General features: G+C 37.3%; 1 protein-coding gene across 2 annotated transcripts in view; it reads right to left on the bottom strand.

Moving 5' to 3' along the window:
* The window catches only part of VAV3 (vav guanine nucleotide exchange factor 3), a 164,861-nt gene that overhangs the window by 114,883 nt on the left and 25,562 nt on the right, over window positions 1-24,416 (bottom strand). For both annotated transcript variants that reach the window (XM_065842557.2, XM_071810350.1), the window contains exon 2: window positions 19,727-19,843. In XM_065842557.2, the coding sequence (XP_065698629.1) occupies window positions 19,727-19,843 (117 nt within the window). The remainder of the gene's footprint in view (window positions 1-19,726; window positions 19,844-24,416) is intronic.

Here is a 24,416-nt window from a genome sequence, read left to right as displayed (position 1 = left end):
TCAACACAATAGCCAGAGCGTTATTTAGTCCCACTACAGTCAACCTCAGCAGAAGCCTAACATTGAACAAATCCAAGATCAACTGCGGGCAAGCAAATACACCTAGAAAACACAGCATGAGTAGTGCTGAAAACTATTCTCTGTCCTACACAAGACTAAGCTACCAGAAGAGGCCACGCTTTATGAACATCAGGCACCCACATCTTTTGCAGTCAACACACAAAAGACATTTTGGGGAGATAAAACTGCGAAAAAATATATTGCGATCAACCAAACTTGTATATGTGCTCTGGTTTTATATAACATATAATATGAAAGAAAAACCTTGTGTGATACCAATATTCTCCTAGTAGTTTGTCATAGTTATTATAGTCCCAAGCAAAAGGCAATATTTGTGGTAAAGAGAGTTAAATTGTCATGGTTCAACTGCCCTTGGTGGGGGGGGAGTCATCAAATACCTGAACCTTTCTTTGCAGGCTTCACAATAAGCACAGGTTTGGAGCAAACTTTTAGAAGTTGTAGTCCGTGTCCAGTCACTACATAACTTGAGTTACTTACCTTCTACTTTACCTTCTCTACTTTTTATATCAAACTTCAAATCTAAAGCAGATCAGAGATCAGTTAAAGTGTATGCAAGTTCATGAATGCTAAACAAAGTGACTGAAACAGTCTCAATGCCAAAATTTCAAAGCTGTTAAGCATTAGTGCTTGTAATTTTATCCCACAATAACTGTAATGCTCCTTAACATTGTGTCCCCTCAATATATCTCCCTTTTTACTTCGCAAGCACTAATTTTACTGCTCTCATATATTTCCAACAGCACAGAAATTCCCTTGCTGCACTCATACTAAAAATAGTAGCTTCAGGGATGAGACAGCATCAAAAACAGTGAAATCAAGTAAAGCTTAACAAAGGCAGATGTGTGAAATATAATCCTCAGACAACAGTGAAGTTGGAGGGTTTGGAGAGACAGTTTTACAAAAGTTTTACAAAAGATGAGAGATGTCAAAAGGAGAAAGACATAAGAAGTTGAAGGAGGGTGAGGCAATGGAGGAAAAGAAGAAATCTCATTCTAGGAAAGTAATCATGTCAGCTTCCGAAGGGGCTTGATGACAAAAACATCACCTCAAAAACTGAGAAACAAGAAAACTGAAACCAAACCTGAAAAGCAAATGAAATATAAAATGAGAACAAAGAAAGTCACAGTTTGCTTAATGTTAATTTGTTCCCAAAAAGATGCTACATGTTTTCCACCAAAAAAAAAAGTAATGAAAATTTCAATGTATGAATCGTCTTTTTTAGACATATTAACACTGTTAGTTTGTTGCTGTAGCTGAGATACCTTCAGCTTGCACAGCACACACAATGTGGATTTTGTGAGTATGTGAATCAGTTCAGCAAAAGTTATGGCATTTGTTGCGAAGTTAGATTTAACTTTTGAAAAGTTTTACTGAACTGCTGTTCAAGAATAACACAGTTATTAAAACCACTCTTATACAATACCTTTTTTTTGTATCACTTGTTCTGCAGACTATAGTGAAAAGCTTTTAAGACTTGCATTACAATAAATGATAACTATTTATTTTACATTAAGATGAAGGTCTAGTTCTCAGTCAAAATTTAGGTCACAAACGTAACAAACAGTCCAGGCCACTGCTGCACAATTTTAATTTTTCAGTGGATCTTTGACTACTGATGCACTTACGTTTCCCAATGTCTGTGCCACTCAGAACATGCACCACATGGCCTCCATCTTCAGGAGCCTACTACAACTTACTAACATCCAACAGAGCAGGCAAAGAAAAAGGGCTTCTGACAGGATTCACCACCTTGCCAACTCAAGGCTCCTCTGGCTATCAAAAGCTTCACAGCAAGAGGATTTTTCCCTTCAGAATTTAGTCTGCCAAGTGAACATGGATCAATTTAAAGCCATCATTAGGTCTGAGGCACTCTCTCAGATGGATTCTTATCTACCAGCTGAGAAGCTTTGATACAATGGCACCAAGTCATAAACACCTCTGAGTATGCTGACCTTGTTTTTAACATTTTACTTCACATAATTAAATACATTTATAGTTGAACTCCCCTGCATACCCATAGCTGTACACTTGCAAACATGCAAGGAAATGCAAGTTACTTAGATACTATACCCACACAAACAACCAATTTCACTATGCCTGAGCAAATTGTTTTCAACATGTACACAAAAAGCAGAATGAGAGCTAACATGGGTAAGTTTAGTTGGGTAGATCCATCTGCTAGCTACTATCTGTTAATGCGTATATTTTTCATTATATTAGGGGACTGGAAAAGTTTTTAAAATCATCTCATGACTTAGCAAAGAACGCATCTCAACTTCCACATGAGCTTACATCATTAGTTTTACTTGGCAAAAGCAATACTTTCTCTCAAATGCTCATGAAAACAGCTGCCTCTAAACCAGCACCCGCATTCATATTGACTTCCCATTTCAGGGAAATCACTTGGAAATAAGATTTTGGATTCTCTTTCTCAACAGTGTAATGCAATAAAGCCTCTCATTCCAATTTGATAGGACATCCCCATATGCCTTCTGCCCATACACTTGCGAGGGGACAAGCAGCAGTAAGAGTGGCACATGAACAGCAGCCCTTGCAGGTGGGAGCTGCCACAGCAGAACACATTTGCACCAGCCACACAAGAGAAGAAACACAGGGTCATCTTTCCATCGTAACTTGAGGGTCTGAACACCAAACTGGGGTTTTCTCCATGCAAAGGGAGAATGTAAGTGACTCGAGTCACCACAATGGCCTCGCAGCCTTACATGACACCAAACTTTTATATTCACAAAAGTTGGTACATGATTAACAATCTCTCAGATTTTTTTTTTTTTCCCCCCTTTATATGCCTTTTCTCCTTGACACGCCTCAGCCAGCTTGGACCGCCAGCACTAAATGAAGTCTCTGCTTCGGCAAACACAGACATAAGCAGGAATGCACAATAAAAAGCACAAACATACCACAGAGCACACTACACCTCCTTGCCTTGTGCATTTCATTCAGCCCAGAGCTGCTCATTGGCAGAAGATTCTTGCCATTTCTACACGGCATTTTCTCTGGAAAGGTCTTGATCAGCTTCTGGATTTCATAATCCAGCCTTCCAAAAAGTGCTGTCACTCAGGAATTCTTTATTGCCTTATTTTCTGTATTCAAACACCAGTAGTAGTTTTTACAGCCACATTTGTGAAGTACTGACTTGATTAGAAGTAAAAAGCTAAACCCTCCTCTCATATCCAGTGTTGTCTAATTCAGTTTTAAATGAGGAATCAGTTAGTGCATCTGGGAATTTAAAACTGAACTCTGAGAAACTCAGGAACTAAGTAAATCCAGATTTCTGACCTCTTGAGACATCACAGCAGTTCATACATGTATGCGTTCATCAATATTTGTTATAGACACCAATACATGGATGATTGTTCCTAAACACCCCTCTACTGTGTAGCAAACTGACTATTTTTGAACATCAACTTTTTTTAAAAAATAAGAGAGGGAAACTTGGTTTTAAGAAAAATCTACAGTTCAGCATTAAAACATCCTTTTGAGTCACTGCAAATGACTTGCATATTTAAAAATTTTAAAATAATTCTATTGAACAATTTTTTGGTCACAGTTTCTTAAGTTCTTTCTTTGCAGCTTCATTTCAAGAGTCCTGTTTTGTTTTGTTTTTCAGTTTAGACAGCAGAAACAAAACTTTATCAGACCATCAGTGCTAAGAATTCTTCTTCTTTCCAGAGGTTTGCTCGTGTCAGACAACACTGAAGTCTAGTCTCACTGTGCTATTCAACAAACAAAAATACGCTCTGAATCAGATGCAAGAGGAAACAAACAAAACCACACTTGAAAATTTCTTCTTTACATGATCAAATTTAAGGAAGACAACCTCATATTCAAATTTTAACAAACGTATAAGAGAAAAATATGCTGAATTGCAGGATTTCGAATAGAGCTTTAGTTCTCCTCTAGCACTTAGTACTTATCTGGTAGGCAGAAAAATTTGAAGATTTATTTAAATAAGCACAGGAACAACCGGACCAGTCTCCTGGTAAAAACCAAGAGACAAAATGAAACTGTGGAAACAAATCTGAAATGCAGAAACTGAAAAGGCCCAAGAAGCGGTGTATGAAGGGGGATGTACACCAGGCTGCAAAACAATGGGATAAGAAAAGCAAAGGATGAAGGCAGCAAAGACAGTGATGAAGGACAAACAGTATCTAACTAGGGAAAATGAGAATATTAAAGTGGAACTGGCCATACAGGTTATGTTCTTCAGCTGTAAGGCTAGAGCAAGGGAGAACACAGGCTAGCGTGAAAAGCCAAGCGTGGAGGAAGGAACCCGGCAGTTCTGCTGTGGCCCAGAGCCTGCTGCAAGTAGCCAGAGCAGTGTGAGCAGCCTGTCTCTGCTCTTCCATTTCACCACCTTCCTGGCCGTACCTCATCCCCCATCTCTCTGCCTTTTCACTTTAATACAATACCATCGTATCGCTTCAAAATCAATTAGTTTTAAGAAATCCCAACAAAGCTAGAAACAGGGAAGGATGAAAACATTTTGTCCCATACGAGTTCCGTACTTCTGAATTTGTACCATGGGGGAGGAATGTGATGCTACTTGGTGTGATTATTATTTTGTTAACTTTAAGTTTGTAAGTAGCACCTTTTCGTAGCATTTAGGCGACTATGCAACGCACAGGTGAACTACTCACTTCTACGAGGGAAACAGATGTAAGGAAATATCTAAAAGCTCTACAATTTGAATAGAAATGTTCTCATGCACTCCCATTTAACTCCACATCCAGTATCAGCATGCTTAGCACTGCTGAACTGATGGTTAATCTAATTAATAATACACATAAAGGCATGATTTCAAATCAGTCTGGTTGTGGCTCCGACAGATTGCAAATTTATGCCACCCACCTGTGGGTGGCAAGTCTCCATCAAAAAAAAAAAAAAGTCAATGTGAATTACTCTGTAAAAGTTCAAAATCAAAGTGCACATTATGCTTAAGTCCCTAGGATTTTATCTCTTTCATCAAGTTTTGGATGGTATTATCTAATGCTTGCTGGATATAGGAAAATGACTTTGTCTTTCCTACATTCTGAAAAAAATGAATTCACATTCCATTTTGTTTAATTTCGTATGGAAAATATCTGTAAAAAGTGGGACATATTGGGATTTATTTAAAATCAGATGCGTGGTCTAGAATCCACTTTTTCAAAAACAAAGCACATGCTAAAGTGTGTTAAAAAATAATAACAAAAATAAAAAATATTTATTCTAATTTAAAGCAACCTTGTACTAATTTTGCCAGGAAAAACCTGTTTGTTTTCTAATTAAGGTACAATCATGCTTCAAACAAACATTTTTTTGCCACAAGACACCCAACTGAGAAAAACCATTTTATATCTAGTCTACATCCAGCCTCCAAGTTAGCATATACAAAAATGTAGACCTCACCATTTCAAAAATAGTCTGACAACATTTCTAATCAGGTGGTTTCAGAACTTTCATTAACTTCACTGAGCTAATACTTCAAGACTCATAATGAAGCTTGTTTCCAACACCTAGATCATTACCCACAGATTACACAGACTATCTATCCACTACATCAGGTATTCAGGTTGTCTAACCTTTCCTTTAGCTAGCTGAAAAACTCTCAAAAGAGGTCCTCCTCCTCCCCAAATCAAAATAAGAGCCAGAATCTCAAAACAAATCTAGAATTATGTCAACTCAACACTATTTAGTATACCAGAATAAGTTGTAAGAGAGGCTGCCATATACACAAGTGCTGAAATCTCAAAATGTGTGTGTGTGTGTGTATATATATATATATATATACACATATATAGTGCTTTTCAAATAAACTGGTGGTGACCAAGACGTAAAATAAACTCATAAGAAACTGCAACAGCCAAGTAAATATCTTAAATGCAAAAGAAAGTGACCTCAAGACAAACATGCACAGTGGTTCCTGGCTAGCCCTTTGTTTCATTTATGAAATTTCCTATTCCTTACCTATAAGTATTTAAAGGAAAATTTGCAAGTTGTTTTTGGTTTTGTTTTTTTTTAAGTTTCAATCCTTGTTCCACTGCTTTTGAAGACAAGTATACATGTATGGGATCATTACACCTCATGCAAACTACTACTTCTTATCAAGACTCTGATAGCGGTAATATTAAGACAACAAGTAGAGCCAGCTGTTTGGACAGTGGCATTGTTTCCTTTCCTAATGCCATGTTTTATTTTACTTTGCAAATCTTCTGTGACGTGCTGGGTGATGTCGCCTCCTAGTCATCTTTGCAAGCCCCGAAGCAACTCCCAAGGTATATTCAGGCCTATCGTCAGCGGCCTTGCACACAGCTATTGCTATGCCTCATACCCCTCAGGAAGATTATTCTCTTTTTGCCTAGCACCGAGGGAGGAAAAAGCTACATAGTGAAATGAAGTGCATCTCTGCTTGACACTTTACACTGAACTGTGAGTTTTGAACAACATCTTGCCCCAGTGAAGACTGAATGGGAAACAGTGAAAAACTCCCCATCCCACCAGTGACCTACATTCAATTTGTTGCTCTATTGTCCTGCAAAGGCACAGGCAATAAATCCTCTCTCAAGTCATTTACGTATTTTGGTAAAAACTGGATAATATAGTGCACTGAATTACTTAGTATCAATTAGCCACTACAGGAAACACGTATCATGTGCTTGCACAATGTCACTGATATATTTTTGCTCAAATCAGTTCTACTTTAGAAACACTTTAAACGTTTCAGCCTCTTAAATTTGGGAATGAAATGAAAAGTTTCATTTGGGGAACAAAATAGATTTATGAGAACTAGCCCTCAACTGGTTTTCTTAAGTAATTCTGCCAAGTGTCCCTTACACATTCACAGAACAAAATGGTTTTCAGTTGAAGATATATTCAGACATATACACAACTCAAATTCAGAAATTTTGTTTTATTAAGGTTAAAAGTTGCATATAAAATATGTTTGAAATAGCACCTTTCAAAAATTCAAATAATTTAGTTTTGTTAGATTCTTCAGCATCACACTGCATTGTGCAGTGTACCTATGTTGCTACTTCATATCAAAGGCTCTTTACAGGCAGGTCTTGAGACCTATGCTGGCCTATTACAGTTCTCAACTGTAACTGGGTAAAATGTAAGAAGTTATTTACTTGTAGAGGTTAGCAGTATCTTAAGCGTGTAATTTAATTTCATTTTTGTTAATAGTTTCGTTTGACAATACTTTTAATTTCTTCTGTAAAATTACTTTCTACTTAGCAATTGTGATCGTTTACAGCTGGTTTTAAACAGGTTCCCCAGTTTATCAGGTAATACATTCATCATAAAATTTACACTGAATTATTATTTAATGGTTATTTTGGAAATTAAATTCTTCGTTTTCAACCACCAACATTTCACCTCTGAAATCTCATGAAAAAAGCCATGAAAACGCAAATAATCTGTTTAATAGAACTTTTTCCAAATAAATCTCATCTCGTGCTTCACAGTTAAAACCATTTAAGAGTGAAAACCTAGGATCCAGCATTTCTGTTGCAACATGTTTTGACCAAATGAAAAAGCCATCTCCATAAACAAAACTAGGGTTTACACAAAAAGATGCATTCATTTTCCCAGAAATAGTCCTTATGATCTCGATCACCTCAAAAACAATTTAAGTTTTTCAGATTTATAGACAACTATGTTGGAAAAATAAGGCAGAAGGATGTATTCCATTACCAAACTACTTCAACTACCCATCCTTTTCAAAAGCATACAGAATCTGTGCATCTGACATTTATTCATAACACAATTACCATGTCAGAAAGAAAAACAGCAGAACACAATTCCTTATTAGCAAACACCTCTAGCTCTGTCACCAAAGGTTAAGTAAAAGCCCTCTAACACATTTTGTAAACACTTCTTATTACCTCATACCTATTTCCTTTTCACAAAATACTCAAATGTTTCCTGCTGCAAACCATTCACTACAGATTTCACTTTCTATTCAAATTGGACAGAAAGAGTAATGAATGAAATTACAGTCAATCTAACTACCAGAGCACTCTTCAGGCGAAGCAACCCCAAATTTTTAATACTTACAGAGAAATGAGCAGCAACTACTGTCTTTGAGAATGCATTACCATTCGGGACTTTTCACTTGAGTACACTTCTGCTTTACAAAGGAGAACTACCAACCCTCACCAGCTGGCAGGTGCTCTCCCCCTTGCCTGGACAAAGAGGGGGACTCTACATACTGAGCAGAAAAATCACGGTCTGGCTCTCCACAAGCACAATCGCAGGTCTGGCCCCACAACACCATCAGCAGCTGGTCTTGGAGAATGCTTACACATGCTCAACTAATACTTCATGGGAAGTCCCAACACGGAGATGTTTTAAGCCACCATCTCAGTAGCTTGCAATTTGTGCCTCTCAGGCAGAATTCAACAGTGGCCCACACATCTCTCTGTTCGAGGTTTAGCACAGACACCCTTCAATGATGTTTTAAACTTATGAGAGAGATAGACAGAGAGATAGGCTAACAGACATCTTTAATTAAAAAAAGAAATTTAGCTATTTCAAATAATTCCAAGTTAAAAAAAAAAAAAAAAAACTGAGTAATTACGCTTTCTCTAACTTTTTTATATTGGAATGAAGCAAAGAAAGTCACCAAATGTATTATTTTAAAACTGTGAATAGATAATTCATCAAGTTAATTGAATTGCTATTGGTGTTTTCATTATTAATACATACAACAAAAAGACATTTGGCAAGCAACATAGGGACTGTTAACTATTTCAAGTTGCTCACTTCTTAGTAGTCTTTTTGTTTGTTTCTGCTTCTTTCCTCCTTATCTTTGGTTTTTAACAAGATGCAGTCAGCTAAAAAGTAAGCAACAGGAAACAATAAGAAAAGGAGATAATAGTGCAAAAAATGCTTTCTAGGTAATTCATAGTGTTGCTTGTGTCAGTCTCTTTCTCAGACAAAAGGCCAGGCACTGAATATTAGGAAGAGCAAAGTTTATCAGTATCATAATACTTAAGCTAAGTTTGTTGTAGTCCACACTCTCTAAGGATAGACCAGTAAGAAAGTAAATGTTTTCTTATCTAGATCCTACACAAAATCATTTTCCACTTTTAAACAGTGTGCCCAGTTTAGTATTATTTTTGAACAAGCACCCTACTGTATCTTGAATATAACATCATATGCCTTATTTCAAGACATACTTCTTTTTTTTTTTTAACTCAAATATCATCTCAGATTCTCTTCTATAGACCTTATTAAAATCTCACGTAGACAATTAGAACTGAAATATGTCAAATGGGTTGATTCAGATCCAAAACTAGAAAATACATAGCAGAAGAGGTTTGGATGAGTAAAACCAGGAAGGAGAATAAAGGCCCAACAAACATCAGAAGTGATGAGTAAAATATTAAAGAGCTGAATTAATACTTTTACAGCAATCACAACATCAAACAAATCATGAAGATACGTTCCTTAAATCCAAAGGAACGTGGTGGCATATGCATTTTTAACCAAGAACAATAGACCGGTTTTTCCATGCTAGTTAATTTGAGATGCCTGAGGGATGAGATGCCATCCAGAGGGACTGGGACAAGCTTGAGAAGTGGACCATGTGAACATCATAAGCTTCAACAAGACCAAGTGCAAGGGCTTGCACATGGGTCAGGGCAAGTCATGGTATCAATACAGGCTGGGCAGAAACAGGATTGAGAGCAGCCCTGCAGAAAAGGACTTGGGGGTTCTGGTGGATAAAAAAATGGACATGACCCAGTAAAATCCACTTGCAGCCTAGAAGGTCAGTCATATCCTGGGCTACATCTAAAGAAGTGTGGTCAGCAGGTCAAGGGAGGTGATTCTGCCCCTCTACTCCACTCTTGTGAGACCCCACCTGCATCCAGCTCTGAGGCCCCCAACATAAGAGGGACACAGACCTGCTGAAGAGAGTTCAGAGGAGGCCACAAAAAATGATCAGAGGGATGAATCACCTCTCCTATGAAGACAGGCTTAGAGAGTTGGGGTTGTTCAGTCTGGAGAACAGAAGGCTTCAGGGGAGACTTTATTGCAGCCTTTTAGTGCTTGAAGGGGGCCTATAAGAAAATGCGGACAGACTTTTTAGCAGGGCCTGTTGTCATAGGACAAGGAGTAATGGTTTTAAACTAAAAATGAGTAGATTTGGACTAGATATATGGAAAAAAAATTTACGGTGAGGGTGGTAAAACACTGGAACAGGTTCCCCAGAGAGGTGGTAGATGCCCCATCCCAGGAAATATTCCAGGACAGAATGAACAGGGCTCTGAGCAAACTGATCTAGTTGAAGATGCCCCTGCTCATTGCAGTGGGGCTGAAAGAAATGAGGTTCCAGTTCAAACTATTCTATGATTCTATAGTGCATCAACATCAAAGCACTTCGTACAGCCTGCTGTCCCCAACTACCTAAAAATCTGGAGATATTGTACTATTTCAGTACATCAGACAAAAACATAGGCTGGCCTTGACCTGCCTATATGTAAATACAATAACCAAAGCTACTGTCTCAATTCATCTCTTACCACCATTTAGTAGTGGCTTACTTCTTTGGACACAAGAGTAGCCAAGTGTTCAAAACAATCCACCCAACCCTGTAAAACACTCTATTTGAGTTGCCATGGCTTAATGAAACATTGGATTTGAATATGACTCAAGCACACAGAAGGTGTATTCCAAACCACTCAATAAATTCCCTCCCTATAAATATTAATATATATTCTAAACAAAGAAAAGAAAAAGCAAAGCCTGAACATGACTTGCACAAGTCTTTTCTCATGGTCTAAAAAATTATGTGCAGTCAACCATGTCAGAATATACCATTATGGAAAATTAGTATATAAATGAAGAACACAGATTTAGATCTGAATTGAAGAGCACCTTAAGAACATACATTCTCATAAAACAAGCCCTAAACTCCATGCAAAGTCCAGTCTGAAACTGTCACGAGGTAAAACCAATTAAAATAGAAAAACATCCAGGTAGTTTGGGTAGCAATAAATGTTAATAGTAAAACATTAATTGTTGGACAGATGTTAATGTAACTTTTCTATAAGCCTTAAAGCTCATAGCTCTGCAGATCAGATCCAGTCTTCCCTACCCAGGGCGTGGGAAATCAGTTAGGAAGATAGAACAAACAACTGCACAGGACTAGGAAAAATGAAAGGCTGATATGCAATGGATGGTCTTCCCCAGAGGGGAGAGAGAGAAGGGAAAAAAAAAATAAATAAATAAAGAAAAAAGCCACCACACACCACAACAGGAAACACAACAGGCAATCTCCTTCATTACACAGTAGTGATATTTTTTACTCAGAATCTAATACCTACAAGCAGACATGGGGAACATCAACAGAATGCAAATGTCCCTCAACTCAGAAGAGACAGAGGATCATTGAGGAAAAATCATAAGTCTTTTAGTTCTACAACTCTGTCCTACTTCAGTCTCTGTGCTGCCATCCAGCAGGACCTGGACAGGTTGGAGAGTTGGGCGGGGAATAACCTGATGAAATTTAACAAGGGAAAGTGTAGAGTCCTGCATCTAGGCAGGAACAACCCCAGGTTCCAGTATAGGTTGGGAAATTACATACTAGAGAGCAGTGTAGGGGAAAGGGACCTGGGGGTCCTGGTGGACAACAGGATGACCATGAGCCAGCACTGTGCCCTTGTGGTCAGGAAGGCCAATGGCATCCTTGGGTGTATTACAAGAGGGGCGGTCAGTAGATCGAGAGAGGTCCTCCTTCCCCTCTACTCTGCCCTGGTGAGACCCCATCTGGAGTATTGTGTCCAGTTCTGGGCCCCTCAGTTCAAGAAGGACAGGGAACTGCTGGAGAGGGTCCAGCATAGGGCAACAAAGATGATTAAGGGAGTGGAGCACCTCCCTTATGAAGAAAGGCTGAGGGAGCTGGGTCTCTTTAGTTTGGAGAAGAGGAGACTGAGGGGTGACCTTATTAATGTTTATAAATATATAAAGGGTGAGTGCCATGAGGGTGGAGCCAGGTTCTTCTCAGTGGCAAACAATGATAGGACAAGGAGTAATGGGATCAAGCTGGAACACAAGAGGTTCCACTTAAATTTGAGAAAAAACAACTTCTCAGTGAGGGTGACAGAGCACTGGAACAGGCTGCCCAGGGAGGTTGTGGAGTCTCCTTCCCTGGAGACATTCAAAGCCCGCCTGGACATGTCCCTGTGCGACCTCACCTAGGTGTTCCTGCTCCAGCAGGGGGCTTGGACTAGATGATCTTTTGAGGTCCCTTCCAATCCCAAACATACTGTGATACTGTGATGTGAATATTTAATTTGCACCGTTTATGACAAAAATAGAAGTGTATTTACCTAAAAAAATTAAGGACCAAGCCTTTGTAAGTTCAGTGGAAAAAACAATCTTGCATCTTAACAAGATGTGAAATTCAAACACAATTCACAACAGGCTATTTTTAGGCTGATGTCAAGCCCATTTCATGTGCTAACTGTAAATTTCAGAGTGACCAACAGGCCCAGGTAACTGCAATAGCCATATACTATTTGTTTCTAGAGACATTATAATTTTATGCCTGTGCCATTTGAATCTCAAAATCCCAGAGCAGACAGGAGAACAAGCAGAGAACCCAGGCAGCAAGCAGGAGAATCTAGGCCAAAGTGGGAGAGAGATTCTCTTAGAAATTAACTATATTGCAAGCATGAGAGAGCATGCAACAGCTTACACAAATTGTATTTCAACTGCTCTTTCTCTCCCTCTTACATCTATTCGCAATACTAACAGAAAACTGTTGTGCTTTTCCTCTTTGGAAGCCTCCCTCAGAAAAGGGGAAAAAAAACCAAACAAAACCCCATGTTTCCTACCCTTCTTGGTGGGTGAACTACCATAGAAAAAGAGATGCACAGAAATCCCTTTGAAGTTCCTAAGGACTTCATCTGCACGTCAGTCATTTATTGCCTTCTGGTTTTATTTATAGTTTATATTTGTGTTACTTTGACCAATATTCACAAATTCAGGAAGTTTTGGGTTTAGTAGTCAGTTTCGCCATTAACTTTCAGTTACTGAAAAATGCTTGCATTGCAAGTACTGCAGGGAATTAATTCCCTGTTTAAAAATAAGATTTAAAAACCTTTTTATGTACAAATATGTGAGAAGACCTAAGTCCTAAGCCCTGCTGAACCTACTCAAGTGCCAACTGTCCTCTGCTTCCACCTCAAAGATAAATGCATGTTACTGGAATTCAACGCTATAAGTTCAGTGCCTCCAGGATACATGAATCAGATACACCTAACATTTGGACGAAATTGTCTTAACAGCAGAGAAACATGCTCAGAAACTCAATTTTATTCTCTCATGTTAGCAGTTTCTCATTAACCTTGACTTACCAAACCTGGTCACATGTGCTGAAAAACTGAACAGAAGCCTATGCTATATAAGGATTCAAAGTCTTCTGATACTTCCAAAACATCCCAAGCACTCCCTGGATAAGAATTTTTCATTAATGATCAAATACTTGTGAGTATATTCAATGCTTTGTGATGTGGTCAAAACCAAATATTATCATTACCATTTTCATAAACTGTAAGCAACCATTATAACTTGAAAAGTTATATAACAAACCTTTAAGTAGTTCATGAAGATTCATTTGGACAGACCAGTGAGGTGATAATACACTAGTATTCTGTCACAAGAAGATTCAAGACCATAATTCTGAAATATTCAGGCTAAAACATATAAGCTCATGTAGCAGCAATAAGCTTACACTAATAGTCTTAGATTTATTGAAGTTATACGCCTAGTAATTCATACAGACTCTTCAGTGATGATTGTTGCAGCAAATTGTTACAGGTAAGTACAGTAAAATTATCTAGTGTATGTAATAATTTCTACTGTCACACCATGGCAATCTATTTCTATAAATTTTCAAGGACTTTTCAAAATAATGGTTGTTGAGTTCTATACTATTATTAATACCATTCATTCTCCAACTCACCACCTTGCCCAAAACCATGATTTCTGTTCTTTGTGGCTGGAAGCCATTTTCTGTTGTGATTTAAGGAGGCTACTGAGTGCTTGACCTTTACGTATCTCTATAAAAACAGAAATAATATCTAACAAATATGGTCTTCCATACATGTCAAGCATTTCAGCATTTTCGGAACAAGCTAGTGTTTTCTTGCTCATTTTGTCCGAAGCATTTCTACAGAGAAGGAAGCTGAATCCTGTCCATATCTTCTGTTTCTTCATTCTCCCACTTCCACAAGTACCCCTTGAAAGAGTTCAAGTGTCATTCATCCCAAACCAGTCCACCTCACTGACACACTTGAAAGCATCAAAATGCTACTCCTAAATTCAACTCTACAGCTAGTATCTTGTCCAAATCACTAAGCCTTTTTTTTTTTAGTTCTATCACTAGAAGATCTCAGAGAAAAGACAGAGCTCAATTTTTAATGAGTTTTGTTTTACCAGTTCATTTCTTTCTCAGTTTTAATATCTTAACAAAACTATGCCATAATGTCTTGCCATGTTCCCCAATATTCTGCAGTTTTAATATGACTTTATTAGTTTAAGTGCTCATATTTTGCTCTAACCTCACTCATTAAAATTCATCAAATAAAACCTGAAACAACTGAGATTAATTCTCAACTACTTCAGTTTCATTGACGTTTTCCTAAACATTTTTCTGTCTCTCTCTTCCTCAAAGGATACATAACTTTTTATTGTAACTGTTGCTTTTTCTTGTGTTGATTTTGGTGTATCTCATGCACATCTGCCTGATCTTCCTGGAATCTGTTGCACCTGAGGGAATACTGTAACACCAGGATCCTCAACTTCAGCGTGACTTTCTGCTGCATCATAGCCCATATTCCCTTCGCACTGACTAAAATGATCGCAAATTACATGACCTTAGTATATGCACTCAATATTTTCACAGCAGTTGCTTGCTTTTAGCTAAACTAGCCTTTTAAGTGTTAGCTACACTAGACATTATGTTATATGCTTTTAAACAATTAAGCACTTCTTTGATTGGTAGTAGTTGATATTAGATCCTCTTGTTTGTTTCTTTTTTTTTAATTATGATTGAATATTGCATGTTATTTCTAGACATCTATTGCAGGATCCCTACTGGGAGGACTATGGCTACGTTCACATTACATCAGTTATAAAATCCACTCTGTGCTTAGAATATTTAAAAATAGAGTACACTAAGTTATTTTTCTGACAATATCTGGACACCGTTTTCCCTTACAGGACCTCAAACACAGGTCAGAGAGCATCCATTGATATAAAAATGGCTGCTGGAATTAATCCTCAGATTCCCATTTCTGCAACACATTAGTTGCAAATTTCCTTCAGAGAATAGGGATAGCAACAATTTGTTGTGGCATACCAACAGAAAAGACAGCTGCTCAAGGGGTGTGCAGGACTCATAGAGCTGAAAGAACAAGTATCAACATTATTTGTTGATTCTGGCACACAGGTAGAAAGGAAGAACCTGACAGCACTGTGCTTGTGAAAAATGACTCCCCAGCACGGAATTTGTAATGAAAACACTGTCTAGCACCCCATGTGCGTGGGAGGACATTTCATGCTCTGTCAGGAACTTAATGCAGCAACGATGAAATTTAGTGATTGAAAGGTGAGTGGGAATGAGTGAATACTGTAGAATTCAAGGAAAAACAAATTTTATGCAGTTTTAGAAAGAACAATTTAAGAACCTTCCTATTTCTGTGTAATCTAGACCTCTTTTTTTCAAGCATAGCCTGTGCTATTATACTTGAAACATTAGGGAAAAACTCATCTTGTAACAGGTGATACCAATATTCATACAGAATGTATGCATTAAAAACATACTCATGGAGTTACCTGCTTCCTTGTTCCTTTACCTGTTCTCTTACTATTTACCCTTTTTCTCTAATCACTGTGAGTTCAAAGAGTCTCTTCTAAGTGGAGCACACAGTTTGAGTCAAATTTTCATACGTTATGTCAAAGCATCTGAAAACAGCTCATTTACCCCTAGCTATTAAATGCAAGTTTCACCATTACATCAAACGTTTTGTAACCGGTATTTCACAAGGCTGTAAAAAGTCTTATGACTATATAGGCAGTGTACAGCTGCAACTTCTACCATGTACAGGGTTTTGCTGCCATTTTCTTTAAAGAGCTGAAAAAATCTGAATTTTTTTTTTTTTTAAAGGCATTTTCCATCACCAGTTTTCTCATCTGATTTTTCCCTTCAATCTTATTTCCTTGAGGGCACATTTTTCATCTACAGTTGACACATTTCTCCTGTTCCCCCCACTAGCATGCTTAAATAGTCACTGAAATCTGTCATATTAAGCAGAATATACCATTGTAAGATGACAAATTGAATGATCTTTATAAATTCAATTGAAGCATTTAAAGGTACCAGATAAAATGCTTATGGAATCACCTCAGTTTATTTACATCTCACCACTACTAATTACTTAACCAACTTCTTACATCTAAAGACAGCTTCCAGCACATTCAAATGTATCAGACACTGCAGATATTGCACATGCTCATTTCATCACCTATTTGGTCAACAGTCTGGAAAACAAAGTGTTCCTAAACCATATTACCCTTTTTGTTCATGTCTGTAATCATTTTAAGATCATTCATATCTTGTACATGTTTAGGGAGAGTAGTTCAAAGAATCCTTCTAGCAATGGCAGAATTATTTGGTTGCAGTAGCAGGAAAAAATCTGCAGCACTTTTTTTTTGGCCTTTTGCATATATACAACTTCAATTCCAGAAGACTAGAGATTTAGGACTATATTGGAGGAGTTATTCATAGGAAAAAAAAATAATGAAGGGGAAAGTTGAGAAGCAAAGAACAATTTGAAAAAGATAAGCTTTCTTATTCTCACTGGTGCTACTGACAATCAGAACTTCCGAAGTAAAAGCTACTTTATCAGATATGCAACTGAAATCACATGCCACTTTACAGATAGTCTCAGCTAACTGTACAAACAAGAACACTGAAAACCACAGAAATAACTCAGCATAAGGCTAGCTATATATTTTAATACACTCGTAATTTTCCCTTCCACTTTCTTAATGGCCTCAAGTTTAGCAATCGCTTTACGAAGCTGACTACATGTTCATTTGCATAGGCTAGTACAATATACAGATCAGCCTAGCTAAACACAGCATATTGCAACCTCCACTTGTGCATGGCAAGGTTCCACACAGGCACGCAATGGAAACAGCTGAACAGCACAGTCATTATGCACCTAAAAGCATGCCCAACACAGCCTACTGCAAGGGCTGCACAGGCTTGTTCAATTTAGCAACTCCAGCTCTGCCCAAGCAGCTGTTACCATGCACATATTTACCATCATAAAACAATCTCACACAGCAGTCTCTCCAATTTGTTCACCACATTTTTACCCGGTGGCTTTCCAAGAAAGGCTACAAAGGCCACCAAAGAGGCCAAGGCTAAAGAAACCATTGCTAAAACCAAAATAACAGTACCAGGAATAATTAGTCTGTTTGTGCTACACTGTGGCAACAAATACAGTGAATAGTTCATGTTTCTGCCTCCAATTTTACTTCAGGAAGAGAAACAAAATACTAAATATCGTGGATAGAATAATAATTTTTTTACCAATTATTATACTTAAATAAAATTGTATTTCAAAATAAATTCTGTTCAAATGACAACTAAAGAGTGCCAAGAAACATATTTGCTAGGTTAAAACCAGCCTTAATTCAGAACTTGTTTACTCGATATTCAATGATGCAGCAATAGTAACTTGCACTGCAAAATACTTATTCAAAACTAGACTGTATTAAAAAAAAAAAAAAAAAGACACCAGACTGGTTATATTTATATTTTCACAAAATGTGAAACTCTCAGCAATTAATTAGAACATACATTTTTAAAATTCTGTGCATTACGTATAAGCGTCAAAGATTTGAAGCAAGTATTAATGTACTTTAAAGACCTTAAATAAGACATTGCTAGCGCACAAAAATAATTTCAAAAACAATTGTAATTCCTCTGCTATTTCCACAATCAAAACAAAAACAAATATCATTTTTAATAAATAATACACTAAATATATTAAAAAATAACACACATTAATGAAAGCTTTGTCTTAAATATGACTCATGAGGACAAAAGATGTTTAGCATAACTAAAGAACAAGTGACCTTACCAGGTTTATCTAATTTTATACTCAAAGGACTTAAAACCAAGCAAAAGATTCAGAAAAACAATGAGATATTTTGGTTAACAGTAATCACCGAACCATTTCAAATAGTCATATTAAAGCCCTGATTCATGATTGCACTCTTAAATCTTCTTTATCTCTATGTCTACTTATAAAAAGAGCTGTGCATAAGAATTAGTAAAATTATGATCTCTTTAAAAAGAAATAATGCTTGAAATATACTATATTTGAACAAACAACTATTCTTGGTGCTACGCTTCAGGTAATTTTTAGACCTTTTCCTGTGAAATTAGGGTAATGATACCATGTAACTCAAAAGCAGAAACCAAAGTTGAACTGAACATATGCTGGCAATGACAGATCAAACAGATATGTAGGAGGTTGTGAGCAATAGACTGGAAAAAGCTTTTACATATAAAATAAGTAATCATAGGCTTACAGAATATACTTCAGGCTGTGTAAATGAAGACTAGTCACCTTAACCCACCATAGCTGTGTCTGAGCTTTACAGCAGGTTCAAGAAAGAAAACAAAAAACACAAACAAACAAACTAAAATAATTACAAGGGCAGATACGTGGATGAATTTTGAGCACTTCAGACTAAAGAAACAAGCTCTGTGCTATGCGGCCTTACAATCTACAGGCCCAGGGTTTCTGACTCCACATTATTTATGTCAAAAGTGATTTCACCAGACAGCAATCACCCACAGTTTGCTATTTTCACACATTTCATTTACCTTTAACTCAGCATCTTTTGATCTGTTGTTTTTTTTTTTTTTTTTTAATTTGCCTAGGCTTTTCACAACTTCAGAACTTTCCTACCGGGGATTTTTCTCTGCCCTTTATTATCACAGTATCACAGTATGTTTGGGATTGGAAGGGACCTCAAAAGATCATCTAGTCCAAGCCCCCTGCTGGAGCAGGAACACCTAGGTGAGGTCGCACAGGAACATGTCCATGCAGGTTTTGAATGTCTCCAGGGAAGGAGACTCCACAACCTCCCTGGGCAGCCTGTTCCAGTGTCTGTCACCCTCACTGAGAAGTTGTTTTTTCTCAAATTTAAGTGGAACCTCTTGTGTTCCAGCTTGATCCCATTACCCCTTGTCCTATCATTGTTTGCCACTGAGAAGAGCCTGGCTCCATCCTCATGGCACTCACCCTTTATATATTTATAAACATTAATAAGGTCACCCCTCAGTCTGCTCTTCTCCAAACTAAAGAGACCCAGCTCCCTCAGCCTTTCCTTATAAGGGAGATGCTCCACTCCCTTAATCATCTTTGTTGCCCTACGCTGGACCCTCTCATCATCCCATCCAATGTAAATCTAATTCTTACCTACTCTTTATTTAATAATGAACGCTCATCCATTAGTCGTAACTTCTACACCACATCTACCATGAAAGTCTTCCATACTCAAACAGTAGAACACAGGTGTTACTCGGGATAATTAAAAAGATCCTTACCTTTCCAAAATCTCTCACATCGAACAAATCGAATGCTTCAAAAAGTTCACTTTTCTTCATGCCAAATATTTCACAACATGCCGAAAGAAAAGTCCTTATATTCTTCAAGCAAAGAAACTAGAGGAAAGAAAATAAAAATACTAAGCTTTAAGAGTGTCCATTAGCAACTTGTGTGCTCACTTTGGTCAGAAGTACGTTACAAAATTCACCAATACAATTATTTCTAGGTCAGCACTTCCACTATGCTGCAGTCTTCCACTGGTTCTAATTCAGCCATGAAAGTTCCCTGCAGACTCAAAAGCACTAACCAATTCTAAGTAGACACTTTGTGAACAGAATCTATTTTCTCTCTTTTTACATAAACAAAGCAGAATGACAATATGCTACTAGATACAAATTAGTCTAAATATAGACTTGCTTTTCTGTTCTCTACAGGCAGAATAGAATAAAGCAAATAAAGTTACCTTAATAAAGTTATATGAATATGAGAAAGTATACATCAAGTGTCTTCAGCTGTTAAAAGTCCACTTTGAATGTTTAATGAATACATGTGTACTGTTTTAACACGCTGAAGACATTATGAATACACATCCTCCATCTGGAACACAGGAGTGGATGAAATTTTCAACTGAGAAGACACAATTTAGGTAGCAGATGTTTAAGATACTCAAACCACCATGATTTCTGTACTGGATTAAAGGCTATTTCCCTTGAAGTTATCTACATGTATTGATGATCATCTGAGTCTGGAGAAACATAAAGCTTCTGCCACAGTGCTCTCCTTACAAGGCTTTCAATGCATTTTCCTGTAGGCCATTTTTTTGAAAGACCTTACCAGTGCAAAACATAACTATCAATAGCATTGCAGTAACTACAGAGGGATACCTAAAAAGTGCAATAGTCATTCTTGATAATGATTACCACCATAAGGTACTAGTACCTGATGAGGACATTAGCTCCATAAAGATGCTGTTGTGAAGTCTTATGATCCATTATGCATTATAGTTCAAAAGCAAATATGATACCTATAAACAACAGTATTTCAAATGACACAGCACTGTGGCTTGCAATATGCCTTTTAAAAGTACTGACACAGCAACTCAGTATCAAACTGAGCTCCTAGAGTTCCCCATGTTACAGTGGATTCATAGCAATGAGGATCATTTACATTAGGACAGATTAAAGAACGGCTATATGTTACAACTTAATGTTGTTTATTAAAGCAGTGTTTCTGATATTAATACAGACTGTCACAGCCATATCTTTCCTGACTGCAAAGTAACAAATACCTTAAACTGTCACTCAAAGTACATCACCGCTTTACCTTCAGCATGAGACAGCAAAATACCAATTCAACAGGGAGCCCTACATCATACATTACATAGAGCTAACCAGCCACACACAGAAAAAGCAGAGCACCTGATCAGATTTACAGCAAGGTTACACATATGAAAGCACTGATTCAACAAGAGAAGCTTCAGAAGTAAACAACTCTAGTAGATGGTTGTGGACATCAAGACAACAACTGACAAACTCAATGCAAAGCATCACAAAAGCAGTCCCTGCACCAGTCAAAGGTTCCAGAAAGGCATCTGTGACTGTCAACTGCCACATCAAGTGTAAGGGGCCACAGATGTACTCAGTGGAGCTGTAGCCTCCACTCTTTCCTCCACTCCAAACAGAGCCATCAGCACCTGCTCCCAGCTCACATGGGGCAGCTGGTGCAGGCTATGTACTGCTCTTACACCTAGTGAAATTTTAAAAATGAGGCTAGCTTGCTTAGTCATTACCACCAGCTTCTCTGGTTTTGCAAAGATTATAACTTTCAATTCAAAATTACAAGGTTAGAGGGCTAAGAGATTAAAAACTTATGTGCTTCTTCCACCATGATGCTGGCAGAACAAACTAGAACATGAGCTCATTTGGGAGTCCACAGCTTTAAGAAAAAAGATGGCACACACAAAGTTACTATTGTGTTCTGATTATTTTTTTCCTCAGGTTTTTATTTGTTTTTATTAAAAGCCATCAAAGGCCATTAGGTTTGTCAAATGCAGAAGATTCAACTTGAATACAGAATTTACTTTTTAACATTTAAATTCTGACTGACAAAATTTTTCTTTGCTGGGAAACTCAGCTGCCTTTTTAAAAGATAAATTTTGAGTTTAGATTAGGTAGTGCTGAAGTCTGCCAGTGCAAAGAAAGCTTACAGCTGCATTAAGTTGTGTGCTCACACCTCTAAAGAGAACAAGAAGTTAAGGGAGAGAGAGGAGCTGTCATGGGCCAAAAATCAGGCCAAGATATGCTAGAGAGCCTTTTGGGGAGTTGCATTCAGCTTCTTAATATAGCTATAAGAATCATTTAATGTATCAGCAGTTATGCGCAAACAAAACATCCTTCCCATTCTGTGAAATTTCTCCAATTATTCTTAACAGATGTCTCCTACAATAAAGGATCTCTCAAATTTGGAGGGAACTTTGTGACCTCAACCTTTTGTGTTTAAATTATCATTACTATGAATTATGTGCAAATGGATGGGGGGGCATATTACAAAAAAAAAAAAAATGAAGTTTCTCTTAACCCACCTGTTTTAAAGAAAATGTTGAAGTACCTACACTGTAAGTAATAAATTCAATTCTTTGGAATATTCTAACAGAGAGACCAAATCCCCCACTCTCCCCAGTCTGTTTTTTAAATACTCACTAATTCATTGAGTGGTAAATTGCACTTAAAATGTATCACATATTAAACAGACTAGACATAATTATAATCTAATATTCAATAGCCACAGGGCAACACAGCAGTTATATTACGTTTCTTGTAGGCTCTAGATGCCACAGACTCAACGTTTGTCAAACCTACTTGCACTGAGATGGGACCACATCATCAATGAGCATGTGCCAAATGGTGCCTTCACCAGAACAGGCCTCCTGACAAAACAGCCTAACCTCCTGCTGGTTCAAAGATGGCTTACTGAGGCATCTAGTGATTCAGTATACATCAATTTTAACTTGTAAAATGAAAGGCTTATTACTGAATTAATAAGCTAACCACAGTAACTACAAGGTTAAAACTGTGAGACTACTAAAACCAAAAATGTGTTTATATTTATATGGACTCATTTGCAATAAAATAGATGAGAAAGAAAATAATTTTTAAAAACTTGCTATATGCTACTCATGTTTTGCAGAAGTTGTTTGATTACATTGCCCAGAAAACTTTCAGAAATATTTCCAAAACTTTATATTGCATTCATCTAAAAAAAAAAAAAAAAAAAAAAAAAAAAAATTTCCCTAGTGAAAACAAAGGTTTTTATTGCTGTGGTTGTTGTACGAAGAAGTACAAATTAGTAAAAGAAACCTCCAAATTAAAAAAAAAAAAAAAAAGCATACACCTAAAATCTGGGATGTTCTATAAAAGACAGCCTCCTTGCTGGCAATAAAGAAAAGGCACCATCAGCCTGCAGTCTCTCATTAGTTAAGTACAGTCCTCCGGATATTTGGAAGCCTACTACTTTTTTGTGTTTCTTTTCAAAGAAAAACATTATACTTCAGCACACCACAAGGGAGATCATTAAAGACATAAAGAGCAGCTGAGTACTCAGTTCTCTTGGAGATGCAAGGAAAGCTTGCAATGTCTCACTTGCTCCAATCTCAGAAAGTCTCCTCCACAGGAAATGTTGTCTTTCAGCACAAGAACTGGTTCCTTTTTATTTTTAATTACTTGGCTAAAGTTAAAAATTCTTAATACATGAATCAGTAAAAACATTGCAGTAGGGCAGTATAAGCCGTGAATCCAAAAGAGTTTACATTAGTGAAAAACACAGCTCGTATCTGGCTCATCTCCAGGCATACCATGAGAGGAGAGCACACCCAGCACCCAGAGACACATTAACAAAATCTCAACCCATTGGGGTTCAGGGCACTGAGAACAACTTCCAATATTAACATCTGTAAATTATCAAGACATTTCTAAAGCACACTCACGTTTCACAGCATAAGTAGCTATAGTGCTACAAACCGATAATGTCATTATCAGAACTGCTGAAATTGTACACCTCTTGTCATAAACCACTGTGTTTTTATGGAATGGATTATAGTTTTAGTGGCCTCTAGTCCATTCTGCACTCAATTTCATTTTGTAAGAGGCATTTATACAACACTTATAAAAACAAAAAGCAAGTTTGAGATAAAAAAAAGTCTATTACCTAAAAAAAGCCAGTATGGTTTATATAACTGAGACTGTATTTGTCTGGACTTAAAGCAGAAGAGTGTGGGCAAACCAAATTATACTAAGTTGCACAGAAAAAGCATGCTGTTCTCTACCATAACATTTGCACTTCACACAAAAAGAAACATCTACTTGAGTCTCTTTTCAACACAGTACATGGTTATGTGCGCTGACAGAAATGTATAGATGTATTTTACAAAGGGTACTGAATAGAAATGACTAATTAGACAAAAAGCACAGGCAGGACTGTAGCTGCCCACAGGGAAGAGGGATTTCTCTAACTAGGCCACTAATGAAGTGAAAGATGAAATGCAAAAAGAAAAAAAAAAATCAATTGAATAAAGGTCTGTTTGGTACAGACCATAACATTCAGTATCTAGATATATCTTTTGTACTAAAAACACTCCTAAGGGTGTTCAGAGACCAACAGAAAGAGCTCTGAAGATCAAATTCCTACGTGAAA

Source organism: Patagioenas fasciata, chromosome 6, assembly GCF_037038585.1.
Source record: "Patagioenas fasciata isolate bPatFas1 chromosome 6, bPatFas1.hap1, whole genome shotgun sequence".
Classification (NCBI taxonomy): domain Eukaryota; kingdom Metazoa; phylum Chordata; class Aves; order Columbiformes; family Columbidae; genus Patagioenas; species Patagioenas fasciata.
The sequence above is the reverse complement of the archived record's forward strand: the minus strand, read 5'-3'. Positions and strand labels throughout refer to the sequence as shown.